Source organism: Anabrus simplex, chromosome 4 (assembly GCF_040414725.1).
Source record: "Anabrus simplex isolate iqAnaSimp1 chromosome 4, ASM4041472v1, whole genome shotgun sequence".
Classification (NCBI taxonomy): Eukaryota; Metazoa; Arthropoda; class Insecta; order Orthoptera; family Tettigoniidae; genus Anabrus; species Anabrus simplex.
In genome coordinates, this window is record NC_090268.1 from 229,118,015 (window position 1) to 229,143,420 (window position 25,406).

General features: G+C 38.6%; 1 protein-coding gene across 1 annotated transcript in view; it reads right to left on the reverse strand.

Annotated features, from left to right (window-relative positions):
• Megf8 (multiple EGF like domains 8) overlaps positions 1 to 25,406 on the reverse strand; it is a 461,373-nt gene that overhangs the window by 219,630 nt on the left and 216,337 nt on the right. Inside the window, exons 19-20 of the mRNA XM_067145403.2 lie at positions 16,710 to 16,886; positions 14,162 to 14,350 (exon numbers count right to left, since the gene is read on the reverse strand). Coding sequence (XP_067001504.2) covers positions 14,162 to 14,350; positions 16,710 to 16,886 — 366 coding nt within the window. The remainder of the gene's footprint in view (positions 1 to 14,161; positions 14,351 to 16,709; positions 16,887 to 25,406) is intronic.

Sequence of the window (25,406 nt, forward strand, 5' to 3'; positions counted from 1 at the left end):
CTATCTGTGTCGGCGCGACGTAAAGCCCCTAGCAAAAAAAAAAATTAAGGTACAGCCCCAGCATTTGCCTGGTGTGAAAATGGGAAACCACGGAAAACCATCTTCAGGGATGCTAACAGTGGGGCTCGAACCCACTATCTCCCAATTACTGGATACTGGCCGCACTTAAGCGACTGCAGCTATCGAGCTCGGTGACTTGATTTGTCAATGGATAGATTATTTCCTTCAGTAATATAGAACCATAAAAGAAAACCTCAAAAACTCAAAACATGGAAACACCCTGACTACACTAAAGGAGAATAGCAACTGGATCACATCTGCATGGACAAATACCACCACAGGATCACATCTGCATGGACAAATACCACCACAAAGAGATCTATAACGTCAAAGTCCTCCGAGAAATAGACACAGGTTCAGATCACTAGGTAGTTAAAATAAAAATTAATCCTTATCCCCAGATGAGACAACAAAAGCAAGTCCCTAAAACTAAAAGAAAAATAGAGCCTACCCAGCTAATCAACAATGAAAATTACCAAAAAGCAACTGAAGAAATAAAAATCACAGATAACTTGAAGACTTAGTACACAACCTTAAACAAATTGCAGAAAACCTGGCTAAAATTAAACCACATAGAAAACACCAATGGTGGAACAGTGAATGTGATGAAACAGTGGAGAAAAGACATTATGCATGGCTATTACATCAGTCCCAAAAATCAGAAACATCCTATTAAAATCTAGTAAAATAGAGAAAACAACATGGCGCCAACTGCTGCTGTTGTGTGAAACGCCTCTCCAGTAATCTCGTTAATTAGCAAGATTAACAGCCAACAAGTGCCATTTGTGACTTTCTCAGTGTAACTAAACTGTCATTGACCTGAAGCATCATTCAGTATGTCCGCGAAAGAAACTATTCGTCGTGTAGCGTCTATTGAAGATGTTATGAAGGACTTCCAAGGCCGCCTGGAACACGTCGCAAGCTGCACCTGCCGCGCGGATGAGCTGCAGCGGCTAAAGGCTGAGTTCTCCCAGTTCCAAGAAAAGGTGTCTAGTGAGCTGAAAGACATAACAAAAAGACTGGAATTTACTGAACAGCACCTCGAACAACAGGCTGAACTGCTTGATGAAGCTGAACAGTACAGCCGGCGGAACTGCTTAGTGCTGCATGGTATTCCAGAGGAGCCAGCAGAGAACGTTTACGACAAAGTTATCAACACGATGAAGGGCAAGTTAAATGTAGATATAACTATGTCTGATATAGATCGTTGCCATCGTTTAGGAGTGCTAAAACGAACCACAGCTCAGGTTGTTGCTACGGGTAAGCGCCCTATAATTATAAAGTTCGTGCATTACCATGACCGGGACAGAGTTTGGAGGGCCAAGCGGCTGTTAAAAGGAACTGGCCTTCTACTGACTGAATCCCTGACAGGTATCAGAAAAACTATTCTAAACAGGGCACGTGATCACTTCGGACTCCGACGGGTGTGGACACAGGACGGCCGCATTGTTGTTTTGAAAGACAATGGACAGAAAATGTTTGTTAGCAGCATGGCACAATTAATAAGCCTTATGTTAGCGACGAGATTGACTAGGAAAAACAATGAGTGATATAATAGCGTATAATGTTTGTGTATGTGAATGTGATAGTGTGTGTGAGTGTGATTGTGTAAATATTTCTGGAGGTGCTTATGAAACAACTAGGGTGAGTAGTTTGAATTTTTCTGTTGACAATGGCTAACGTAAATGAGTCAATTATTTATACCAAACAGCATGTCCGTGATGTCATCGACCCTATCCCTCTTCACTGTCGTCCACCTTCACCCTTACCTTCCCCTTCACCAGCTGTGGCAGGAGACATTCTTAAGGAAATGTTAGTTCCCCACCAACAATATTTTCAGTGTTGTCATATCAATGCACAATCGCTTCTTTGTCACTTTGACGAAATACAGGCTCTATTTAGTAACAGTAACTTGCATTGTATTTGTGTAACAGAGACATGGTTACAGCAGTCACTCAAATCTGATCTCGTAAAGCTGAATAACATGACGTTACATCGCCTAGATCGTTTAAATCGTGTAGGGGGCGGTTGCGCTATATATTGCCGTAGCGACTTAAAAAGTAAAATAATTATGACCTCAGATCCTAAGACTCCATTTCGACCTGAATTCATGTTTGTTGAACTCTTGGTTAATAATCAAAAACTACTGATCGGAGTGGTATACAAGGCGTCGGACATACAACATATATCTGACCTAGAAGTGGCATTATCAAAGTTAACTCCGCTGTACGAAAACATAATCATTCTTGGTGACTTCAATACTAATCTCCTAGTTACAAGTAACGAATCAACATACTTACAAAACCTATTCCGTGGCATGGATTACAATATACTAACACTAGACCAGACTAACCATGTTCACAGAATAAACCACACGTCTCACACACTGATTGACCTTATTATAACAAACAATCCGCAGAAAGTGGTAAAACATGGACAGCTTGCTGTACCAGGTATTTCGACCCACGATCTCATATACTTATGTTACTCTCTCAAGGCACCAAAGTACAAAACCAGGTACATAATGCGAAGAGACTTCAAGCATTTTAATACTGAGATAATACGAAATGAAGCATATCAATTGCCGTGGAATGACATTCTACTGCTAATGACATTGATGATAAGGTTGACAGACTGAACTCTTTAATATTAGGACTGTATGACAAACACGCTCCGAAGAAGCAAATTTGAGTTTCTCACCCTTCGTCTCCTTGGCTAACAAATGAAATTAAGTCGGTCATGGCAAATCGTGATGCTTGGTATAGGCGATTTAGGCGAACTGAAAGCACTAGTGATTTCGAAAATTACCGTATTCTCCGAAATCAAGTTAAGAAATTAATTCGTAACAGCAAGTATAAATATATTCAAGAGATAACAAACAGACGAAATTCGGCACTAATATGGAAACATTTGCATCAGATGGGTATAGGTCGCAGCCTGACCATGCAGACACCCAGTATACTACTTGATGATCTAAATTCTCATTTTACGAAAGCAGCATACACTACTAATGATATTACTGACAATAATGACTATGATGCTAACTATCCTAATAATGATAATAATAATAATAATAATCATCATCATCAACCAGTTGATGACCTAACTGATTATGATATTAACGCCATAAATGCCCATTCCCGAGTAAATCAAGTAAAATTCACTTTCAAAAAAGTTGGGGCGAACGATGTGAAGCGTGTAATTTACTCCCTCAAGTCTGATGCTCCGGGTAATGACGACATACCATTATCTTTCATAAAAAATATTATTGGTGCCATATTACCTATTCTGACACATATATTTAATCATTGCCTTGTACAGGGAGTATTCCCAACTGTGTGGAAGCACGGTATCGTCATTCCTATTCCTAAGAAGAATTCTCCTAGTTTACCATCAGATTATCGCCCTATATCCATTCTCCCACCCCTTTCCAAAGTACTAGAACGCTTGGTACACGAACGAGTCCTCACTTACTTGACTAACTTCTCACTGCTTGACCCTTACTAATCTGGTTTCAAGAAAGGACACAGCACAACGACTGCCCTACTGAAAGTAACTGATGATATCCGACAGGCAATGGACACTCGACAAGTGACTGTACTGGTTCTACTTGATTTTTCTAGTGCTTTTGATACTGTTGTTCCTCAACTGCTACTTTCAAAATTGGATTCATTAAATTTCAGCAAGACGGCAATAAACTTTTTCAGTTCGTACCTCAAAAATCGCCGTCAGTGTGTCAAAGTAAATAATAGCAGATCTGAGTGGCTTAACAAACCCCTCGGTGTCCCCCAAGGGTCTGTACTTGGACCATTGCTGTTTGCAATTTACTTACACGATGTTGCCAAATCGATTACACATTGCAAGTATCATCTTTATGCTGATGATCTGCAGATCTACTACCACTCAAGAACTGATAAAATTCAGAGTGCTGTAGAAAAAGTTAATGCTGATTTAAGTCTCATAAGTAATTTTGCATTGAGTAACAATCTCAAAATTAATCCTCTTAAAACGCAAGCAATAATCATTGGTACTTCAAAAAACTTACACGTCTTAAAACAATACGAAATTCCTCCTGTAGCACTAAACAATACCATTATTCCATTTTGTGAAACAGTTATGAATCTTGGTGTGGCTATAAGCGAAACATTGAACTGGTCGCAACATGTGATGAAAGTGTGCCAAAAGGTATATCAAAGCCTGCATCCTCTGAAGCGGTTTAAAAATATATTTCCTTGGTCCTCGAAAATAAAGCTCATTCAATCACTCTTGTTTCCAATTCTCGAATACTGTGATACAGTTTTTATTGATATCAATAACGAGCAAAGCATGAGACTGCAATGTGCCCAAAATGCATGCATCAGGTATGCATTCGACATACAACCATACGCCCATGTATCCCCATTCTATACACAATTATCTTGGTTACGACTGAATGACAGACGTAGACTCCACGCAACTACCTATCCTTACCTATCCACCAGATTTCGCTACCTTAGTTCCCTGCACCTGTTCAATACCCGGTCAGGCTGTACGCTAGAAATTCCTGTGCATCGAACCGCAACCTACAACAGATCGTTCACAATCTCCGCCACGAGCTGGTGGAATGAACTCCCCAATGACATCAGGGAAGCTAAATCTAAGACAAAATTTAAAATCCTTTGCCAGAGTCATCTTTTAAGCACTTCCAGTCTTTCTTGAGTGTGAATGGGATGCATGAATGAGAGTGAATATGGTTGTTTATTGCAATGTGTTCCTGTATATAATTTAGTTATACTTTACTCACCTTAGTTTAGTTAGTGATACTTTAGTTTCTTTAGTTATACTTTAGGTTGTAAAGATTTCATATGTTTAAATTTTATGTAAAATATACATTGTATATACATGAAGTGGTTAAGTGTAAGAAAGGGCCGGGAGCCCTAACTTCGCCACAATAAAGACGCTTTAATAATAATAATAATAATAATAATAATAATAATAATAATAATAATAATAATAATAATAATAATAATAATAATAAAAAGAAACTACCAAACTCTTAAGAATAAAAAGACAGCATCATAAGGACACACTGCAATTAATTGAAGAATTAAATAAAACTCAATCAAGCAACTACTACAAAACCTTCAGAAAACAGCTCCAAAAATATGAACCCCCGACCCTACTGATGAAGGATGAAAATGGTAAGCTGGCTCATAACAATAAAGACAATGCAGAAATTCTGGCTAAATATTTCAACAAGCTTCTAAATTGTGAGGAACCTACAGAACTCCTTCATTTGGACACCAACACCCCAATAAAAACACCACCAGAGAACATAAACCTCCCCCACAATAAAGGAAGTCTACCAAGCACTGAATAAATTAAATAACTACAAAGCACCAGGAGAAGATCAGACCTTTGCGGAAATCTGGAAATATGCAAGAAGATCAGCAAAAGTTGCCCTCCATCAACAACTTGTCTCTATCCGGATTAAAGAAGAACTGCCAGAACACTGAACAACAGCCCTCATTCACCCACTGCACAATAAAGGAGACAAAACCAACCCTAATAACTACAGGGAAATCTCACTCCTAAGACATAACATACAAAATATTTTCAATAATCATCCTTAATAAGATAAGTTTACAACTTGAGAAAGAACTAGGAGAATATCAAGGAGGTTTCAGACCCTGGAGGAGCTGTCTCGATCACATCATGTGTCTTAAGTTGATAATGGACTATAACAGGAGAAGAAACAGAGATAAGGTGATACCATATGTATGATTTCAAGAAAGCTTACGATTGCATCCATAGAGTATCTCTGTTTCAAATTTTAAGACACCTTGGACTACACCCCAAATTAATAAACATGATAAAAATGACTCTCAATAACACCAAATCAAAACTGAAGTTTAGGGGTGAAACATCAGAGTCATTTGAAATTAAAACTGGACTATGGCAGGGAGATGCGCCCTCTATGTGCTCTAGAAATGATAATGAGGGAATGGTTTAGGAAATGTCCCCCAAAAGTAAAGATTGGCCAAAACATCAAAACAAATTGCCTGGGTTTTGCCGATGATTTAGCATTACAAGCAGTGGATATAAAAGAAGCAAAAACCCAGATATCAGAACTTCAAAACATTGCAAATAAAATTTGCCTCAAAATATAATTTGAAAAAACAGAAATTATGCTCCCCAAAACCAACACAACTAAAAGAAGTTACCATAAATGGTAATAAAATCAAAATACTAACTCAATTTAAATATCTTGGAGAAGTAATAACACATAGCCTAAATGAAAAAAATCTCAATCCAAACAAGAACAAATAGATTAGCTAAAGCACAAAAAGTAACAAGGGATATCTACAAAAAGAAATGTCTATCAATAAATGCAAAAATAAAACACTACAACACAGTTATAAAACCGGAAGCTACATATGCAGCAGAAACACTTTTTCACCTGAATAAAGAAAGACTGACAGACTTCAGAAAATTGAAAGGAGGATTGGAAGAACCTGCAGAAAAGAAAAAAAAACAGAAAGATGGACAGTGGCAGATAATACCTAACAAAGTCGTCTACAAAGAGCTAGAACCTATTACAGATACAATGTGTAAGAGGAGACTGGGATTCTTTGGACATATCATAAGGATGGAGGATTCAAGACTTCTGAAACAACTAGTACAACACAATCTCTCTCGAGGCCGATGACCTTCGATGTTAGGTCCCTTTAAACAACAAGCATCATCATCATCATCATCACCATCATCAACACAATCTCGTCTCAAAAAATACCACAACAGGATGTAAATGGATCAGAGAAGTAAGAGAGGATCTGAAGGAAATAGGCCTTACAACAGAAGACACCACAAATAAGATAAAATTGAATACAACACTCAAGAATATAAACCTCCGCTTTACCCTTACATGAAACAAACCAACAACATGCATATTTTCAACCGAGGAAAGGACACGAAGATCTGAAGAAGTACTGGGAGGACCGCAAAAGCCGAACAATCCCTTCAAAGAGACCTGAACGATGGACTGACTAAAGTGATCCTATGCTGTCATAAAAGAATAATAAGAAGAAGAACCATAAGAAATTTGCCCTTATCCAAAATAATATTTTTAGAAAAATTATAATTTTCATTGCATCACTAGGGTCCATAAGATAAACTACAATTTCTCCTCCTAAAACACTCTCAAATAAGGAAGCATTTGCACTCCTTAAAAGTTTCAAATCCAGCCAAGAGCATTTTATCAATCTATGGTATCAAAAATGAAGTTCCCAGTACAGAATTAAGTATCCCTATTGAATTTTTTTTATATATAAGAACCAAAAGCAGGCATTTACAGAAAGTGAGGCTGCTTGTTTTTTTTTTGTTTTTTTTTTTAAGAATTTGCTTTACATCGCACCGACACAGATAGGTCTTATGGTGACAATGTATAGGAAAGGGCTAGGAGTGGGAAGGAAGCAACCATGGCCTTAATTAAGGTACAGCCTCAGCATTTGCCTGGTGTGAAAATGGGAAAGCACAGAAAACCATCTTCAGGGCTGCCGACAGTGGCGTTCGAACCCACTATCTCCTGGATGCAAGCCCACAGCTGTGCGGTCCTAACTGCATGGCCAACTCGCCCAGTGGCTACTTCTCTCGCCTAGTGCAGTCACTCGTGATTCAAAGGAGGCTTGCAGTGTTGTCCCCTCAGTGCACTAGCCACCAGCGTCTTAGAGATGCAGCAATCAAACTGACTAGCCCAATACCAAACTAGGGCAAAACGCTGGTAATTTCACAATTAAAAATATCCAATTAGCTTGAATACTTTCAATTTCTTGTTGATAATCTATAGAGATGGTAAATTGTTTTCTAATTCTCTGTTAATGTTCTACTTTTACACAATGACCCTACCTTTTTATACATACATACATACATACATTACATCACATCATTATTGGCAGTTATGTCTCTCAGCATGCAGTCTGCAAGCCTCTGTGAATTAGATAAATACCTTCACAATCTTATTATTCCCAATTAGCTCTATGGTTTGTTCAGTTCCACACTTCTTATCATTAAATCACAAAAATTCGAGTCTAACAATAATAATAATAATAATAATAATAATAATAATAATAATAATAATAATAATAATAATAATAATAATGTTATTGGTTTTACGTCCCACTAACTACATTATTGGTTTTTGAAGATGAGGTGCCAGAATTTTCTACTGCAAGAGTTCTTTCTTGTACCAGCAAATTTACTAACATGAGGTTTAAACTCGGTGGTTCACCAGCCCCTTGTGATTCAGTTTTATGCATCCTGCTGCTTTTACTACAATTCTGAAATACATCTCACTAAACTGGGGTAATATAATGATAATATGTGTTTATGGACTAGAAAACAACTGGAATCGTGAGCACCACTATTAATTCATTATGGGTTTATTATTCTTGTATCAGAAACATACATATTGTACTGTACACAGTTATAATTACTATATTACATTTGCCCAAAACTTGGCCACTTCCAATGTGTTTTTTTGATGCTTGAAATAGTTCATCTTCTGTGCAGGAGGCAGGACATAGTCAACATTGGAGCATATGTTGGACGGTCTGGTCATCTCCACAGTCACATTGGATTTTTTCTTGATCTATGTAGCCCCATCTTACCAAATTAACCTTGAATCTGCCAACTCCAGATCTCAGTCTATTCAGGGACTTCCAGATCATCCATTCATGGCCAGGAGGTAGAGTTTCAGAAAATCTTATCCAGCCAGGGAGAAGGTAGGATGTAGCCCTCCATAATTGCAACCTGGCTTTTTCAGTAGTGGTTCTAAGTTCCTTCGAAGTTCTGAGAAAACTCTTCCTTGACTTTACCTGTTGCAGATGCGGTTCATGCCCATATAGAGGATGGGTTCTCTCCTGTTTCACTGTCTTTCTTTCCTTGTTCACAGCTATTTCTTTCGAACAGAAGGAGGCGCTATTCCTGCAAGGTGGTAGAGCCATTCGACTGGAGTGGATTTCAAGCAACCTGTTTGTCCCAGTAGGGATGCATTTATAGCCTCTATCCACTACATTTTAGGCCCGGCTATATTGCCTTCGAAATCTGTATCGCTTAGGAATTTAATTCCCAGTTGCTTCAAATATTATTTCCTGTGCGGCTTATGTCGCTAAGTTTATCTGCATCCTCTTCGTCCAGGGAGGTACATTCCATCGTTTATATACGATGTGTTTCCCTACTATCTCCTGTTATTTTCCGGTCTGCTGTCGGACCAGCTGTAGAGCAAGTCTCACTCTAGGCCCGCCTGCCTTCCAACTAACTTCTGCTTCACATTGCCTTCTGGCATGCTCGTAGTCCATTGTCGGCAGCCATGGATGTCGGTTGCGTTATGTGGTGGCTCATCTGTAGAGCGTCGATCTATCTCAGTATGCCTGGATAGCATGTAATGGACGAGGGCTAATACCCTCAAGTTATTTTCCCTCTCTATTATTTACCTGGAGTGGACGTCCGCAGCTTACTTTTGCCAGATCTAATCATCATGTAGTTTGTGAGTATATGAGATCTCTCCTGACGCCACGCGTATCTCTTTCCAAGGACTCAAGTAACTCACCTTGAACCTTATTTATTTATTTCCGCCTTGAGCTGGACAGTTATGTCTCTGAAAACCTTTAAAAGGAGGATTTTATGCCGTCCTGTGGATATCAAATTTTCTTGATCTTCGGTTTCTGAACTTTAAAATTCTACTACATGAAAAAGTTATCACCTTGCTGACTGCACTGTTTAATCCTCTGTACGGGAGGAAGAAATCTACAGAAGTGCCTATGTTTATCTTTTCTGCAAGACATTCTTGGTACTAAATGTACAATCTGTTTCGGATATTTAAAAAAAGGGGGTTAAGTGTTGTGAAAATTATTTTAATGATATGTTATTGATTAGGAATGAAATAATATGATAATGTGAAGTCAACCATTAAAAGGATTGAGACCATGAGATTTTCTCCGGGAATCGGAATCTATTTCTTTCGTAAAATTTTCTTTTCTGATTTTCCTTTTCTTAAGGTAATTTTTCTCTTATGCTCCTGTAACGTTTATTCTTGTTGTCGTCTCCATGGCAACCGTCACCCATGGGAATAATTGTTTGGATTATTGAAAGAAATAATGATTATTGATGCTTTAATTAAATTGTGGTGGGCGTGCACTTAAGTTTGGAGCTGTTTAGCTCTTTCTTATTCACGTTTATTAATTGATTTGAAGTGGTAGTTATCCTTGTGATTAGAGCTGCTTTGCTCTTACGTCTTGAACTGATTTTGTGTGTGTACGTCCCTTTATGATTCGAGCTGTTTGCTCTTAATCTTGATGATTGATAATTAATTTCTGTGGGCATGTTCCCAATTCTTGGAGCTGTCTTGTTCTTTCCTATTTGAAGCGTGTGGAATTTTTGGGGTCGATTGGAGACCTATTTTATGTTTACCTATCATTGTGACCTATTTCTGCCTTTGGACATGCATTCTGTTTGTGATAATTTATTTTCCTCTTGTGCCTATTGAGATCCGGTTCTTGGAAGAATCTCACAGCCTTACTTTACTACATTTTACGATAAATGCAAGCAAAATAATTCCTGTGGAAAGTGGATTTAATTATTAGATCCCAAGTAAATACCTGAAAGAATAAGGTACTTGTCTTTGAGCCCTTCAGACTGGTGGTAAAGCTAGTCCATGGACATTTTCTTTCGAAAAAATTATCCTGTAATTGGTTCTTGTTTTTAGTCTATCAACTGATTGATTTCTATCTGGTATTGTTTTAATTTAAAGGACTTTCCTCGCTTCTAGGTAAACTATTTTTGATCTCAATCTTAATCCAGTTTTTTTTTCCTTAGTTAATTTGATTTTACCTTAACAAGGTGCACCATAGGTTTTAAGGGGTTTTGTCTCAATCAAATGTAACTTTATTTCAAGATAGTCATTAATTAAATTATTTTGATTTTATTGAGAAACTTCTTTCAAGATTTCTGTTTATTTCCTACTGTGCAAAAACCTTTTGGTAATGATTTTCTAAGGGTATTTGCTACCTTTGTTTATGTGTTTACTTATACCAGAAATCATCGGTACGGTTGGTATACTGTTATAATTCTGCAAGTGTTGTTGAGAGCTATATCCACCCGTTTATCATAGGTTGAATTATACCAAACATGGCATGCATACTCTGCCGCAGAATAGTATAGTGCCATTGCAGAAGTTTGGATGGTTTCAGGTTGGCTACCCCACTGTGATATGGCCAGTTTCCGTAAAAGACTGTTCCTGGTGGAGACTTTCGATTTGCAGTTCATGCAGTGCTCTTGAAAGCAAGAGATCTATCAAGTGTCACTCCTAGATATTTTGGAGACTCGCAGTGAACACAGATACGAAGAACATGTACCTTACAACAGGAGATGCATACACAGACCAGGAGCATGCACTGTATAGGCTGGAAACTGTACGCTGCACATCAAGCCTTGCTATAGCTCACTTGCAATGGCGTGATGGGAGCTATGATAATGAATGGTGCTCAAGGGTTCGAATTCCTAGCAAGTATTTTTAAATACCTTTTTATTTTTTATTTTGCTGCAAATTGCCTGGGATGTGGTAAGGATGCATACTTTAACTTCCACAGACTGATTTGTTTATTTGGCCCTGTAATGGGTCGTATGCATAGCGTATCGAGCTGGGTTGGAGGAGGATGAGGAGGTGATGGTCTTTACCTAGGACATAGGCAACCAATTAGCTACATCGTACATGTTCCACGCTTTGGAGACCACAGGTAGGGCAAAGTGTGCCCTAGTGGAACGATAACATGCAATGGCAGGTAGATATGTAGCTGCATGAACTCCCCTCCTTCGCGCCAAGTTACAACACAACATAACACAAAGCTTAATCATTGCCTCCGTGATGTATTCCAGCAACAAGTATGTGGATATGTTGCTCATCTATGGAGAAACTAGACGGAATGCATACCAGACACAATGCCTGTATCAAGCAAGAATGCTATCTGGATAGATGACAACTGACAGGCATGACGTTTCTGAGTGCGGAAAGATGTCTGCAGGCTACCACGTCCCTGGGAAGGACACAGCCTCTTCGAGATCATCCTGTGACGTCTGTTCACAATGAAGAGGTTGTGTTGGATGATGTCCGGCATAAACTCCACACTAGGACATGGGCCATTGTATAGGAGACGAATATCAGCAGGGCGTCTGTTATGCGGATATTGCATACCCAGCAATTTCACCTCTACTATCTGCACTTACACCAGAAGCTCCATGGTCATGATTCCGAAGCATGGGTGGTAGTCTGTCAATGGACCTTACAGTATGTGGACACTGATCCTGCATTTTTACCGACCATCTTACTTACGGACGAAGGCGGTTCCAGAACAATGGAACCATTAATTGACATAATATGCATTATTGGAGTGTGGATAATCCCCACTGGGTATGTGAGGTAGCTTTTCAGGCACAGTGGGGTGTGAACATATGGTGTGGCATCGTACGTGATCACCTCATTGTTCCCCATTTCTTTGAGAGACCTCTGACGGGAGAACACTATCTGCGGTTTCTCCAAGAGCACCTACCACCGTTCTTGGAACATGTACCACTCCTCGAACTCTGCAGGAAGCGGTCTGAACATCACGGAGCTCCACTGCTCGCGGTGGTGGTCATCCGAAACCATCTTCATCTTCACGCCTGCCAAGAGAGCTACTGCGAGGCTTGCAATGCAGCGCATAGTTTTTAATTCATACAATACCTGTTCCTGGTATGTGTGTGCACCTCCTTTTGTGCAATACATATTCTTTGTATCTGTGCTCGATGTATGGGTTCATTAGGGTACTTACATTGACCCTGGCCCATCAGATCACCCGATCTTACACCCCTGGATTTTTTTTTTCTGTGGGAGCATGTAAAACAACTGGTGTATGCACAGGAGCCGAGCAATCCTGGTCACCTTGGACAGCTCATCACCAAGGCATGCCGATCCGTTATGCCGGAGATGTTGCAACATGCCAGACGGTCCTTACAACATCGCGCCAGCTCCGTAACAATCACAGAGGTTGTCAGGTCAAGCAGGTGTTGCATTAAAAGATGTAGGGAACTGAAATCCTGCCACATGTTTTCTAGCCTCTTCCAACCCAGGTCCATACCATATGCCACCATACCAATGGCCCTTTTCAGGGCCAAATAAACAAATCAGTCTGTGGAAACTGTTAAGTATATAACCTTACCATGTCCCTGTCAACTAGCTGTAAAAAAAAAACCTTGTGTGGGATTCGAACCTTCAAGCACCACCCACTATCACAATTTTCACCGCACATCTGCCAAGAGAGCTACTGCAAGGCTTGCAATGCAGCACATAGTTTTCAGTCACCTCCCTTTGTGAAATGCATATTCTCTGTATCTGTGCTCGTTTTATGGGTTCATTCAGGATACTTACATTGAATTAATAGTGGCGCTCATGATTCCTGCTGGTGTTCAGCCCCTCGTTGTATTATTATGATTTAGGGAGACTCCCACTACCTCTTTGAGCTTAAAAGGTTCTTCACAAGTATATAAAAATAAAATAAAATTCACCGTCCAACTTCGTACCGTTCCCTCATTAAAGCTATTAGGTATAGAAACACTTTTATTTTCTACCAACTGCCTATCACTAATGGAAAATTTATAAGCCAAAGTTAAAATTATTACAACCATATGCAGATGGGTATTTAATTTTTTTCTATGCTTGAACCCTTCTGCATCTTAAACACTCAAAGTTAAAGCACCCTTCATTAATGGTCAATTTCTTTAAGAAAACTCCATTTACCATTATTAGACAGTGGATACGCAGGACTAATAAGTCAGTGAAGTGTTCTAAAAAATGTGACAAATGAGAAGGCCTATTGAAAGGGCAGTTAAAACATCAGTTAATCAACATATAATGTAACCTCACCTAAGGAAGCTCAGAAAAGACACCAAGGCTAAAATATATGGTAGACAATAATAATAATAATAATAGACAAAAAGCATTACCTCCCACATTGCATGCTTACTTATAAAAAGTATTGATAATACCACAAATCTTTTTCCAACCATTCAAGAGTAATGGTAAACAACATACCTCTCCTGTGTAAGAGACTTATTCTGCATATCATATGGACTCACAATCCAAAGACACTCTCTGGTAGGTGGACCACCTTGACGCAACTCCCATGGTGTCATAAGACCAAGGCGACTACCTAAGCCCTGAGGTTCAATTCCTGACAGCATCCCTCGCGACACACACTGATAGTAACACATGCCACCATGCCTGTGTAATACATTACAATGACAAAGAGAAATAGAAAAGGCAGGAAAATAAAGTACAATAAGATTAAGTTCACAGACATAAACACTGATACAGGGTACTTATAGCATGCATAACTAAATAAACTCAACACTACACAAAACAATATACTAACAAGGGAAACTTCAGTGAGATCACATCACAACTTAACAGAAATTAACCCCCCCGATTAGTGTTAATAGAGGATGGTTCCCCAGTTGTACTTCCTCTTAAAACAATAATCGCCACTGCCACCATCACCAGTTACCTGAAATTTCACTGATATAATCTATGTACCATAAAAAGGCCATCTACTAAAAATTACCGAGAGTTAAAATGGAAGTTTCCAAAACTGACATTCGAATATGTGGAAAAATGCAGGGTAGAAGTAGCAGTTGTATCAATCGGTTTGGGCAGCCCCTGTACGGGTCAGACGGTGTGCAACAGAGCATACGCATGCAAAAAGCTGCGGGAAACACTGTATTCTCCATCACTCTGTCCTCTCATGGCACTTTGTTTTCTTACCCCGAAAGAAACAATGGAGAGTGAACAGCAGACCTTAGCTGACTGCCAACAATCCCCTCCACTGCACTATCTCCAGTCTCCAAGCTTATATGATGCCCACTGCGGTTGGCAAGTTGCGGTGTCACATGATATTTCCAGCCTCTGTTTCTGACCTTACATTTAAAACTCACAGCTAATTTTTGGTGCAGGATATTCTTACACAATATCCATTCTGTCAATGAAATTTCAGGTAAGGTGCAATGTGATGTCACTGAAGCTTCCTTTGTAAGCAACATGGTAAGACATTATGAAAAGTAGTACCTTAACCGTACTACGTAGATGTTTTACTGATTCCATTTGGCTTTATCCTCCTTAAAAAATATATGAAGTCCTAGGAATACACAACCAGAAGTATGACTGGTGGTTTTCTATGACAGCTTCTTATTAAGAAAGTTAATTTTTCTGTTATCAGTGTTACTGAAATGAGTATTCTAGTGTTTTATAATTGAAGTGTGCATTTCAAGAAAAGCCCCTACTCACAATCCAATGAAGCCCAACCGATTACAGTTATGAATTAAAGTAACTGTTTTAATTGATTTGTATATTTTAGTCTTCTGGAGTCAAAATATAAATGATTCATTTTTATTACATATAGCTTCAGTCACTAATACTGAAAAAATATTTTGCAATATTTAGCCATTTACAATAACACCTTGAGCCTCCGTGGCTCAGGCGGTAGCGTGCCAGCCTCTCTCCGCTGGGTTCCGTTGTTCAAATCCCGGTCATTCCATGTGAGATTTGTGCTAGACAAAGCGAAGGCAGGACAGGATTTTCTCTGGGTATCCCAGTTTTCCCTGTCATCTTTCATTCCAGCAACACTCTTAAATATCATTTCATTTCATCTATCAGTCATTAATCACTGCCCCAGAGGAGTGAGACAGGCTTCGGCAACCAGGACAATTCCTATCCTCGCCATTAGATAGGGGCTTCATTCATTCCATTCCTGACTCGCTCGAATGACTGGAAACAGGCTGTGGATTTTTATTTTCACAATAACACCTTGAGGGCTTTATTGAGCAATAAAGTACATCCACAAACAAGAATTCTCATTAAGTAGACTTTTCCTAAATATATACTTAGATTAATTAGCTGCTGGCATAAATCTGTGGTATGTAGTCTCTGTTTTTGTTAATCATGAGTTCTCAAGATAGATTAGATTAGATTAGATAGATAGATTAAAGAATACTAGGCAATGAAATCAAAGTTCCATAAATAATCCTAGACCACAGTAAGTACTTGAAGCTATCCTCAGCAGAAATTGTGTAACTAGATAGTATGGAATTAAAGTGAACAAGCTCAGATATGAGTCACAGAAGTTATCTGACATTGCTACTTGTAAATAATGATCACATCTTTGGTGTACTTATGAGAAATAGAGAAAAGTTTCAACATTAGTATGTAATTTTTTTTTAAGATCAAAGAATAGCTAGATATATGTATATTGTATTAAATTTGTTCACAATAGAGAAACATTAAAACTAAACATATTACAAGAGAGAAAATGAGACCTTTTTAAAAAAAATGACTAATTATTCTAATACTCCTAAACACTCAGAGAAATTAAGACGACATGAGAATCTAAAACAGAAATAGATTTCTTTTACATTTGTAGAAGATCCATTCATTCATTCATTTATAAATCAATTCAGATTTAATTCACCATCAACATTTTGTAAACATGAGATGAGTGTAACACTCCCTTCCTGCGGCAAAAGTGTGCAAAAGTTAACAAAAGTGAATGGCTCAATAAATCTGAGATTATGACTTAAACAAGACAAACCTTGGGTCTCCATAGTATCCCTTCTTGCATTTATCACATGTGACACCCTCTGTGTTATCCTGGCAAAAGCAAACTCCAGTCTGTGGATCACAAATATCTTTTTCCACATTTCCATGATCATTACAGTTGCAACTCTGGCAACCTTGGCTCGTGGTAGCATTGCCGAAACTTCCCGGTCTGAAACAAATTGCAGTAACAGTTAAAAATATAATGTTACCAAATTTATCACTCCCAACCTGAAATGAAAAAAATATGAAATTCCAGCAACTGTAGTTTCTTTTCTTAAATATGTATTTTTAAATTTTCATCTCTTCATCCAAGATCTGAATACTAAGATTTCAATTTTTTACTTTCCTTCCCTCTGACATTGACCTTAACTTGTGATTAACTGCATTAGATCTCAAGTCAAGTAGCTTCCCAACTGTCCTCACTAGTTTGAATCATTTGTCATATACATAAATGAAAGAATTGAACATGATTCATTACAAACAATTTTTGAGAGCAAACTGAGTCCCCCCTCCGTGACTATCTCCAATGGGAGACAGTTTACAAACAAACAAATTACACATTTCTTGTATTTCTTGAAATGTAAGAAGAGTACGATAGAACCATATCTTAACCTACCACTCAAAAGTATTCATGAACTACGACAATGACTCCAATATTATGCCCCTTAACTATAACTATTCACAAACTAATCCTGGTTGAGATCCTTTTCTCTTTGTGTGTTTCTCCTGTGTTCCTAATCTTTTACCACCTGTACTTATCTTTGCTTATGTTTCTTCCCTTTTCATATCTACCCACTTTCAAAAAGAGAAATCCAGATGATCCTAAGAGGAAAATGTTTAACAACAGGCATATGCGTCGCAAAGTCTTGAGACATAATGAAAAAAGATGGCAAGGGGGGAGATTATAAACAATAATAATACAAGTCAAATATGTATGTTATAATCACCCCTGAAATTGAATACTGTACTTACACAAAGTTATACATCTTGATGAGTGGTCATCTGTTTACATTTAACACTGGGAACACTTTCTATGATCGTATAAAACAAGGAAATTAAGCAGAATTTGCCTCCCTAAAAGACTGATAACATCGTTTCTTAGTTGAACTCATTACGAACACCACTAAAAATACTAAATCGCTTACAAATTCATCACATTTCCTCGAGTTTCAGAACTACCGCCAATGTTACTCACATCCACGCATAAACAAAGCCTTTCACAGCTGCTACGAAGCACGGCTCAGATACTAAAGTTGTTATATATAAATTCACAGCCTGCTACTTGTTTTGGAACATCTCAGTGAATGAAGTAGCAGTTGAGATCTAACAGGTGACAAAAGCACAGTAATAATCGATATCATACATTTACCGGTTGAATTTCAAAAATGCACCTCATATTACCGGCTACTACCGAAAGTCAAACAAATCCGATTTGACTGCAGAAAGCGAAAACAAGCATGGATATTAAAAATCCGTACAATAAAATCCTTCATCTGCAACAACCATAAAACACACCCAAAATCCGTGCATTTTACGGAAAACCTGAATACTTGGCATATATGTCTTTTCCTGTACTTATCCAGCTTTCTTCCGTCCTACACTTCCCACATGAAGAATGAAGATTTGTCAAGATGGCCTCTCAATGAGTATTGATGCCCACCCTCCTGATGAAACTGGGAAACAGAAATGAATTTGTCAGGGAACTGAGAAGGGTCAGATGTACAAGAACTGGAACCGATAAGGGGAGAATCTATATATTTGTAGATGGCAGTGTATGAAGATGTGGAGATTGTATTTTTTCTTGTGTGTTTTCTTGTTTGTCCTTGTCTCCTCTTTCTGTTGTTTCCTCTTCACACACTCTGCTATTATGCTTGTCCTACTTTGTATTCCTTTCTCTTGTTCCTCCTATATATCCTTACATGACCTTAACTGTCAGTGGGTTTATCATAAAATGTATTTAAATTCCCATATTTCTATATTAAGTACCAGTACATCTTAATTTAAAGTGAGGTTTTCAGATGTATTTTGTATTAATCAATTCTTCAATTCATACACTAAACAGCCAAGAAAAAATTTTGAGATGCAGATTAGCAAGCAATGGCCAGTATTTGCTTTCCACAAAGTTCACATTTTTTCACACATGAATGTCAACTTGAACCCATAACAATATCACAGAGCCATGTTTTCTTTCCCAGAATCACATTTTCAGAAGGCACCACATTCCTTACCTATATTTTCAGTCAGTGAATTATGTAGATGTTTTCAAGCAATACTCAATTGTTTCATTTCGTAATGTGAAATGCTCTACACCCCCTGGGAATTTCTCGTATCTAAGCATCCATAATTCCTGGTCATTCAAATTTCATTTTAAAAGTTCTCTTTTCCATTTCTAACTGAACTCTCTTCTTTCAGGTTAACTTTGGTCTTCCTCATTTACATCTTTGTTGTGGTTGCCAAAACCAGGCCTTCTGTGTCATTTTTCCTAAATACATTCTTCTCCGTTTGAAGTGCTGCTCGATGTTTTCTCTCTTTATTTAAAAGACGCAGTCCTTAAAATAAAGTATACAAATTTTGAAAAACTTACAGGCAAAATTATATGCACTATGTTTGTTTGACCACCCAGCTGACAATACATTTGACTGCAATCACTAGGATTAGTTTAAGACATTTTGAGACTACATAACTCAGCTTAATTAGTCAATCACTAAAAACAGAAAGCAGAATACCATGACCTCCACAAAGTCCTGACCAGATCACACCATAGAGGGATATATTAAGGAGAAAATGGCTGCAAATTTGGTACCAAACTAATTAATTACATGCTGAAAACGAATGAGATTTCAGGACAAAAACAATCTTCAGGACTACATGTTTATTGGCACCAAGTGATTGAAAGAAATGCCGTGGTTATGGTCATGAACTGTAGATCCAGAAAAAAGAAAAAAAGAAAGAAAAAAAGAATGAATGCAATACAGAGGAATTACCCTGAAGGTAATAAGAAGAAAGGCAATAAAACACAATTATATCACTAGAGTGACTTCAAAGAGACCTGACAGATGTCCGATTCCTTGGCAACAAGCAAGCTGAAATGGTGTGGACACATGATGTGAATGGGAGAAGATAGAGTTCCAAAGAAAGTATTTACAGAGAAACCACCAGGAAAGAGACCAAAAGAAAGGCCTCAAAAGAGGTGGATGTAGTACATAGAAGAGTGGGAGAAATACATACAGGAGGCAGGAATGGTGAAGAGACAGACAAAAATGGACGTGTACTGTCCCCCATATTCTTCATCACAGTCATAGCAGACTGACTGAGGAGGGAAAGAAACAGGAACTGAAGAAGAAGAATCTTGAAACTAGCGATATCTGCATGATGTACACACAATCATGAATCTACAGTCAATTATATGTAATTATTTTACAACATCAAATAGAACATAAAGGGAAGCTGTCTGAACCATTTGCTGTAAAATCTGGAGTAAGACAAGGATATCTACTGTCACCAAGCTTGCTTATCATGACACTGGATTGTATGTGGAGAGAGGCAATGAATAGAAAGCATGGCATTCAGTGGGGATTAAATAACTTCTTTTTGCTAGTTGCTTTACGTCGCACCGACACAGATAGGGCTTATGGCGACGATAGGACAGGGAAGGGTTAGGAGTGGGAAGGAAGCGGCCGTGGCCTTAATTAAGGTACAGCCCCAGCATTTGCCTGGTGTGAAAATGGGAAACCACGGAAAACCGTTTTCAGGGCTGCCAACAGTGGGGTTCGAACCTACTATCTCCCGAATACTGGATACTGGCCGCACTTAAGCGACAGCTATCAAGCTCGGTGATTAAATAACTGATTGGAAGAAATGGATTATGCAGATGATCACTGTCTTCTTGCACAATGTTTTTGGGACATGGAAATCAAACTGAATGACTTAAAAATAGAAGCTAAAGAAGTAGGCTTAAAGATTAATAACAAAAAGACTACAGAAATGCACATAAAGCATCGTAACAATTCTAGCTTGACTCTAGATGGAATGGATATAGAAAGGGTAGAGGAATTTTGCTACTTAGGAAGCACGGTAAGCCAGGATGGAGGTGCTTTTAGAGATGTGGTGAGTCGCATAAATAAAGCCAAAAGAGCTTTTGCACAGTTACGACCATTATGGAGATCCCCTCACATCCGTATAAAAACGAAGCTACGGATATTCTACTCAAATGTTAAATTTGTGTTACTGTATGGAAGTGAGACCTGGAAAGTGACCAACGACATTTTACCACAAGGTTACAGACTTTTATAAATTGTTGTTTGAGGTACATTATGAGAATATGGTGGCAAAAGACCATCTCAAACAAAGACTTTTGGGAGGCCACAAGTCAAAGGCATATACAGGAACAGATAATGCGAAGAAAATGGAGATGAATTGGGCACACCTTGAGAAGACCACAAGAAAGTATCACAAGCCAGGCATTGAGCCGGAATCCACCAGGTAGTCGCAGGCAAGGCAGACCGATGATTACAGTACCTGGAAGAGAACCATAAACAGGGAGATTGCTGGAGTTAACAAGACATGGCGGGAGGTGAAAGCATAGGCGGCAGATAGAACAAGCTGGAGAAATTTTGTCGAGACCCTATGTTCCACCTGGAATTAAAGGAAATAACAATTTTACAACATATATAAGTTGAATGACTCTACCTGAACTGAGTCAACTATTGCTCCCACTCAACAGTGTGCATCACCTTCCAATCAGCTTAGCAGCGTAACTCCCCCTGATCTCCTCCAACTCCAGTGCCACTTTACTACTTTATTTCACCTAAACACCCTTGTAAGTTTCAAGATCCAAAGTCAATCAATATTTCTAGTGCATACAGTTATTTTAGGGCAGGAACACAGAACGATTCCAAAATTCGTCAGCAACTGTAATTAAAAACTATTTTGTAAATATATGCAAACAAGTATAAATACAATACAATTGCAATGACAAACATAGGGAACAGAAAGAAGAATGAATATGAGAAGATTACTCCATTGATAATAAAATACCCACCTGAAATAAAATACACTCCAAAATAAGATTTTCTTAGGTTAAAATGTCTTCATCTGTCTCCAGTAATCTAAAAGAAAATAATCACTTGGCTCAGTATAAATAGCCAGCCTATATCTTAAATAAACAAATTATTACCAACATACCTCCAAGTCTGTTTATCTTGGTGAGATACTTTGTTACATCTCCAGGCTTTCTTAAGGGATTAAGGGTTCTCTTGCACAAACTTTCAAATAGTTACATGTATCTTTATTTTCAAGCCAATATCTATTTGCCAAAATTCACATACTTCTACTATAATACAGCAATCCTCGTTATCTGTCTATTGTATTCAATTATAATAGGGATCATAAACAATGCTATTTATGTTATGCTTAATGTAACCAGAAATGAACATGTTTTGTGCATTAAACCATAAAGTAATGTGTCTAATTAAGTGCAAGTACGTAATAACAAAAATAAATAATGTCCCTTCTTTCTAAGCTTACCTAAGCTATTAATGGACCCAATACTACCATACGTACTGCTATACAGAGAAATTAAACAAACTAAGGGAATTACAATAACTGTTCCCTGTTAATATTGTTAGTGTATTTAAAAAAGTGACTGTGCTTGCAGGTTGTTTCAGTTTGCGATTTTTAAAAAGGGGGTAGCGAGCAATGGGTGGATTTGAACCACTGCCATTTATACCCTACCACCCATATACAGCGCCTCTACCGACTAAGCTACTACATCCCACTGTACTTCTACTCCACTTAGCGATGAGGTATGTCATTAATGGGTTTATCAGAAAGATAGCGGCTCCTTTACTTTCAAGAAACAATTTTCTATAATATCTGTTGTTTATGTGTTATGCGTTGATCTAGAAATCAGCTCACAGTGATGTCTACAAGCCAGATACTATATATGCCTCTGTTTCATGGCCAGTACTGTGTAGGTTTACTCTGACTGATGACTTTCTAATATGGCAGATTCATCAATTTTTGTCCGGCTCCATGGCTAAATGGTTAGCGTGCTGGACTTTGATCCAGAGGGTCCCAGGTTCGATTCCCGGCCAGGTCGGGGATTTTAACCTTAATTGGTTAATTCCAACAGCTCGGGGGCTGGGTGTGTGTGGCGTATTCAACATTAGAAATCATCCTAGGTTGGGCCCTCATCTTCACAGACATGCAGGTCACCTAATAGTCCGTCTACTAGAAAAAGACCTGCACCAGGCCTCTCCGGAGGTCATACGCCATTATATTATATCTTCAATTTTAATAGAAAAATCTACATTTAAATAAATGTTAGAATGAATGAACCATAACTTAATTTCTTTAAAGCTTTTATTCTTTTCTTTTTTTGCTGGTGGCTTTACGTCACACAAACACAGATATGTCTTATGGCGTTAATTGGTTAGGAAAGATCTAGGAGTTGGAGAGACGTGGCTGTGGCTTTAATTAAGGTACAGCCCCAGCATTTGCCTGGTGTGAAAATGGGAAACCATGAAAAACCATCTTCAGGGCTGCCAACAGTGGGATTCGAACCCACTCTCTCCCGGATGCAAGCTCACAGCTTACCAGCTTTTACCCAAGCCTTTGCATACATGGAATTATTTCCAGTTTGACATGAATTTCAACCAATAGTAGCTCACGTCTGCTTTCTCATGGGACAATGCCAGTGCTCCAGCAAGCTTGCCAGTACAAGCGTAGCTGGTGGAAGCAACATGTATCCCATGACAACACACAAACAAATTCAAGGAAGTACGGTCCTTGTAATTGTAAATTGTGTGTGATATTGTAATGAATGAATAAAATAACCAAACAAACAAACGGATCAACCAACCTTGCAATAGTGGACACCTTTCTTCACTCTTTGCCTTTGTCATCGCAGAAGTATGAAGGGTATTTCAACTGTCTCGCACACCTCCCTATCAGCATGTGAGATCTGAATCTGCCATAGTAAGAGTGCAAGTGATTTCTTCAATTCATCCTACAGTAACACTACTTATCAAAAACACATATAGTAACATATCCATTTTTTAGGGTTATTAACTTTGAGTTTCAACTCCAGTCGGTCGAAGTTATGCTGTATTCAAAATGGCGACCAAAGTAATTTTCTTGCTCATGGCCACGTGCAACCTCTGAATAATTCATGGTCTGTCTAAGAGTGTGAACAGAAAATAATGTTTAGTAACCCATTGGTCCAAAATAAGGCTTCAATTAACATTTGTTTTAGAAGGAGGGTAATCTGCACTAATACACTGATACTCTGAGAATGCAATGTTTTCATAATAGTTGTCTGGTGTTTTTCACATCTTTTAATACTCTATTATTCTATACAAGCCCCAGTTGAAAAGCTTTCGTATTTGTTCTTTTGTGTTTTTCACACCTTTTGATACTTTCCTCTCATCTTTAGAAATGGTAGATCTAGCTTTCACTGTACCCACACATACATGGCATAAAATGTACTCATGTTGTAAAGAAACCATATCCCTGTTGGATTTATTATGTATTCAATAGCAAATTTTCCCATTTAACATGTTCTATTTCCTTGTCCCCTGTAGAAACATCTTAATGAGGTTTTACTGCATACGCTCCTTTTATTTGTAAGGCTAGCGGGTTACCCATTAATTTGGTTTACATAGGACAAAGCATGTGCCAGGATGCAGAAAAGGTATTTTTTTCTTCGAAAACTTTTGGAAGAAACACATACAAACATTTTTCTAGGAAATTAAATTCTAAGTGTACTTGGAACCTCTAACAGGAAAAACCATTCAGGCTGTGTATTCACTTCTAAACTTGTCAAATTCAAGCTTGCTCAGTCAAGTACAGTAGGTAGCTTTTATGTGAAAGAAAGACAAATAGACTAACATTTCGATTTATATATAACTGTACAGTATTATTAACTGCGCCATTGTCCGGTCCCAAGTCCGGAATGGGAAAGGAGGAGGGTTAGCTGGCTTGGCAACCAGCAGTAAAAACAGCTAACATCGAGTGTCGAGCGACGGTAAATAACTCGCCCCCCCATAGGGGCCAACAGCATCGGGCAGATGAGCCCTTTTGGGTAGGGCGATGGTCCCCTCAGTGTAGAAAATGACACTGGAACCCATCATCTGTGTCTTTGGCCCAACGGCAAAATGTACGGAGGAATCTCCTTTTTGTGGTTTTCATCGGACGTGGAGGCAGATGAGGTCATGCCAGACAGACTGACTGTGAAGGCGCAACTCAAAGATATTTCGAGCCTACGGCAGTCCGTTGCAGTCGTAGTACTAGAAACTGCATGTCGCATTTCATTTGTGGTGCAAGGTATAGTTCCGAGACCATAGTGTGTGGGTCACTTCCTTTCAAGCTGCGATCCACCTTAAACAAAATCCCGCTTGTGGCACTTTTTCCTGCTGACATTCCCTTCAACTCAAGTCCAACGGCGATGGGTTTAAGGATGGTGGAGGCAGGTTTTCGGGTGAAACTGGAAGCCTCTAGTTCGGACCTGCACATTGGCAGCAGATGTGTGATGGTCGTCTTTCTGAGACTCCGTGACTACTTAGGAATTCGGTCCTGCATCTGTGTTTGGCCAGACCAATTTAGGATCACCGCTGCCCACCCTGAATGGGGAAGGCCCTAGAAAATGTGGACTAGACTGTCAGCCAGCTGGAAGGCCGCACCCAGCGGG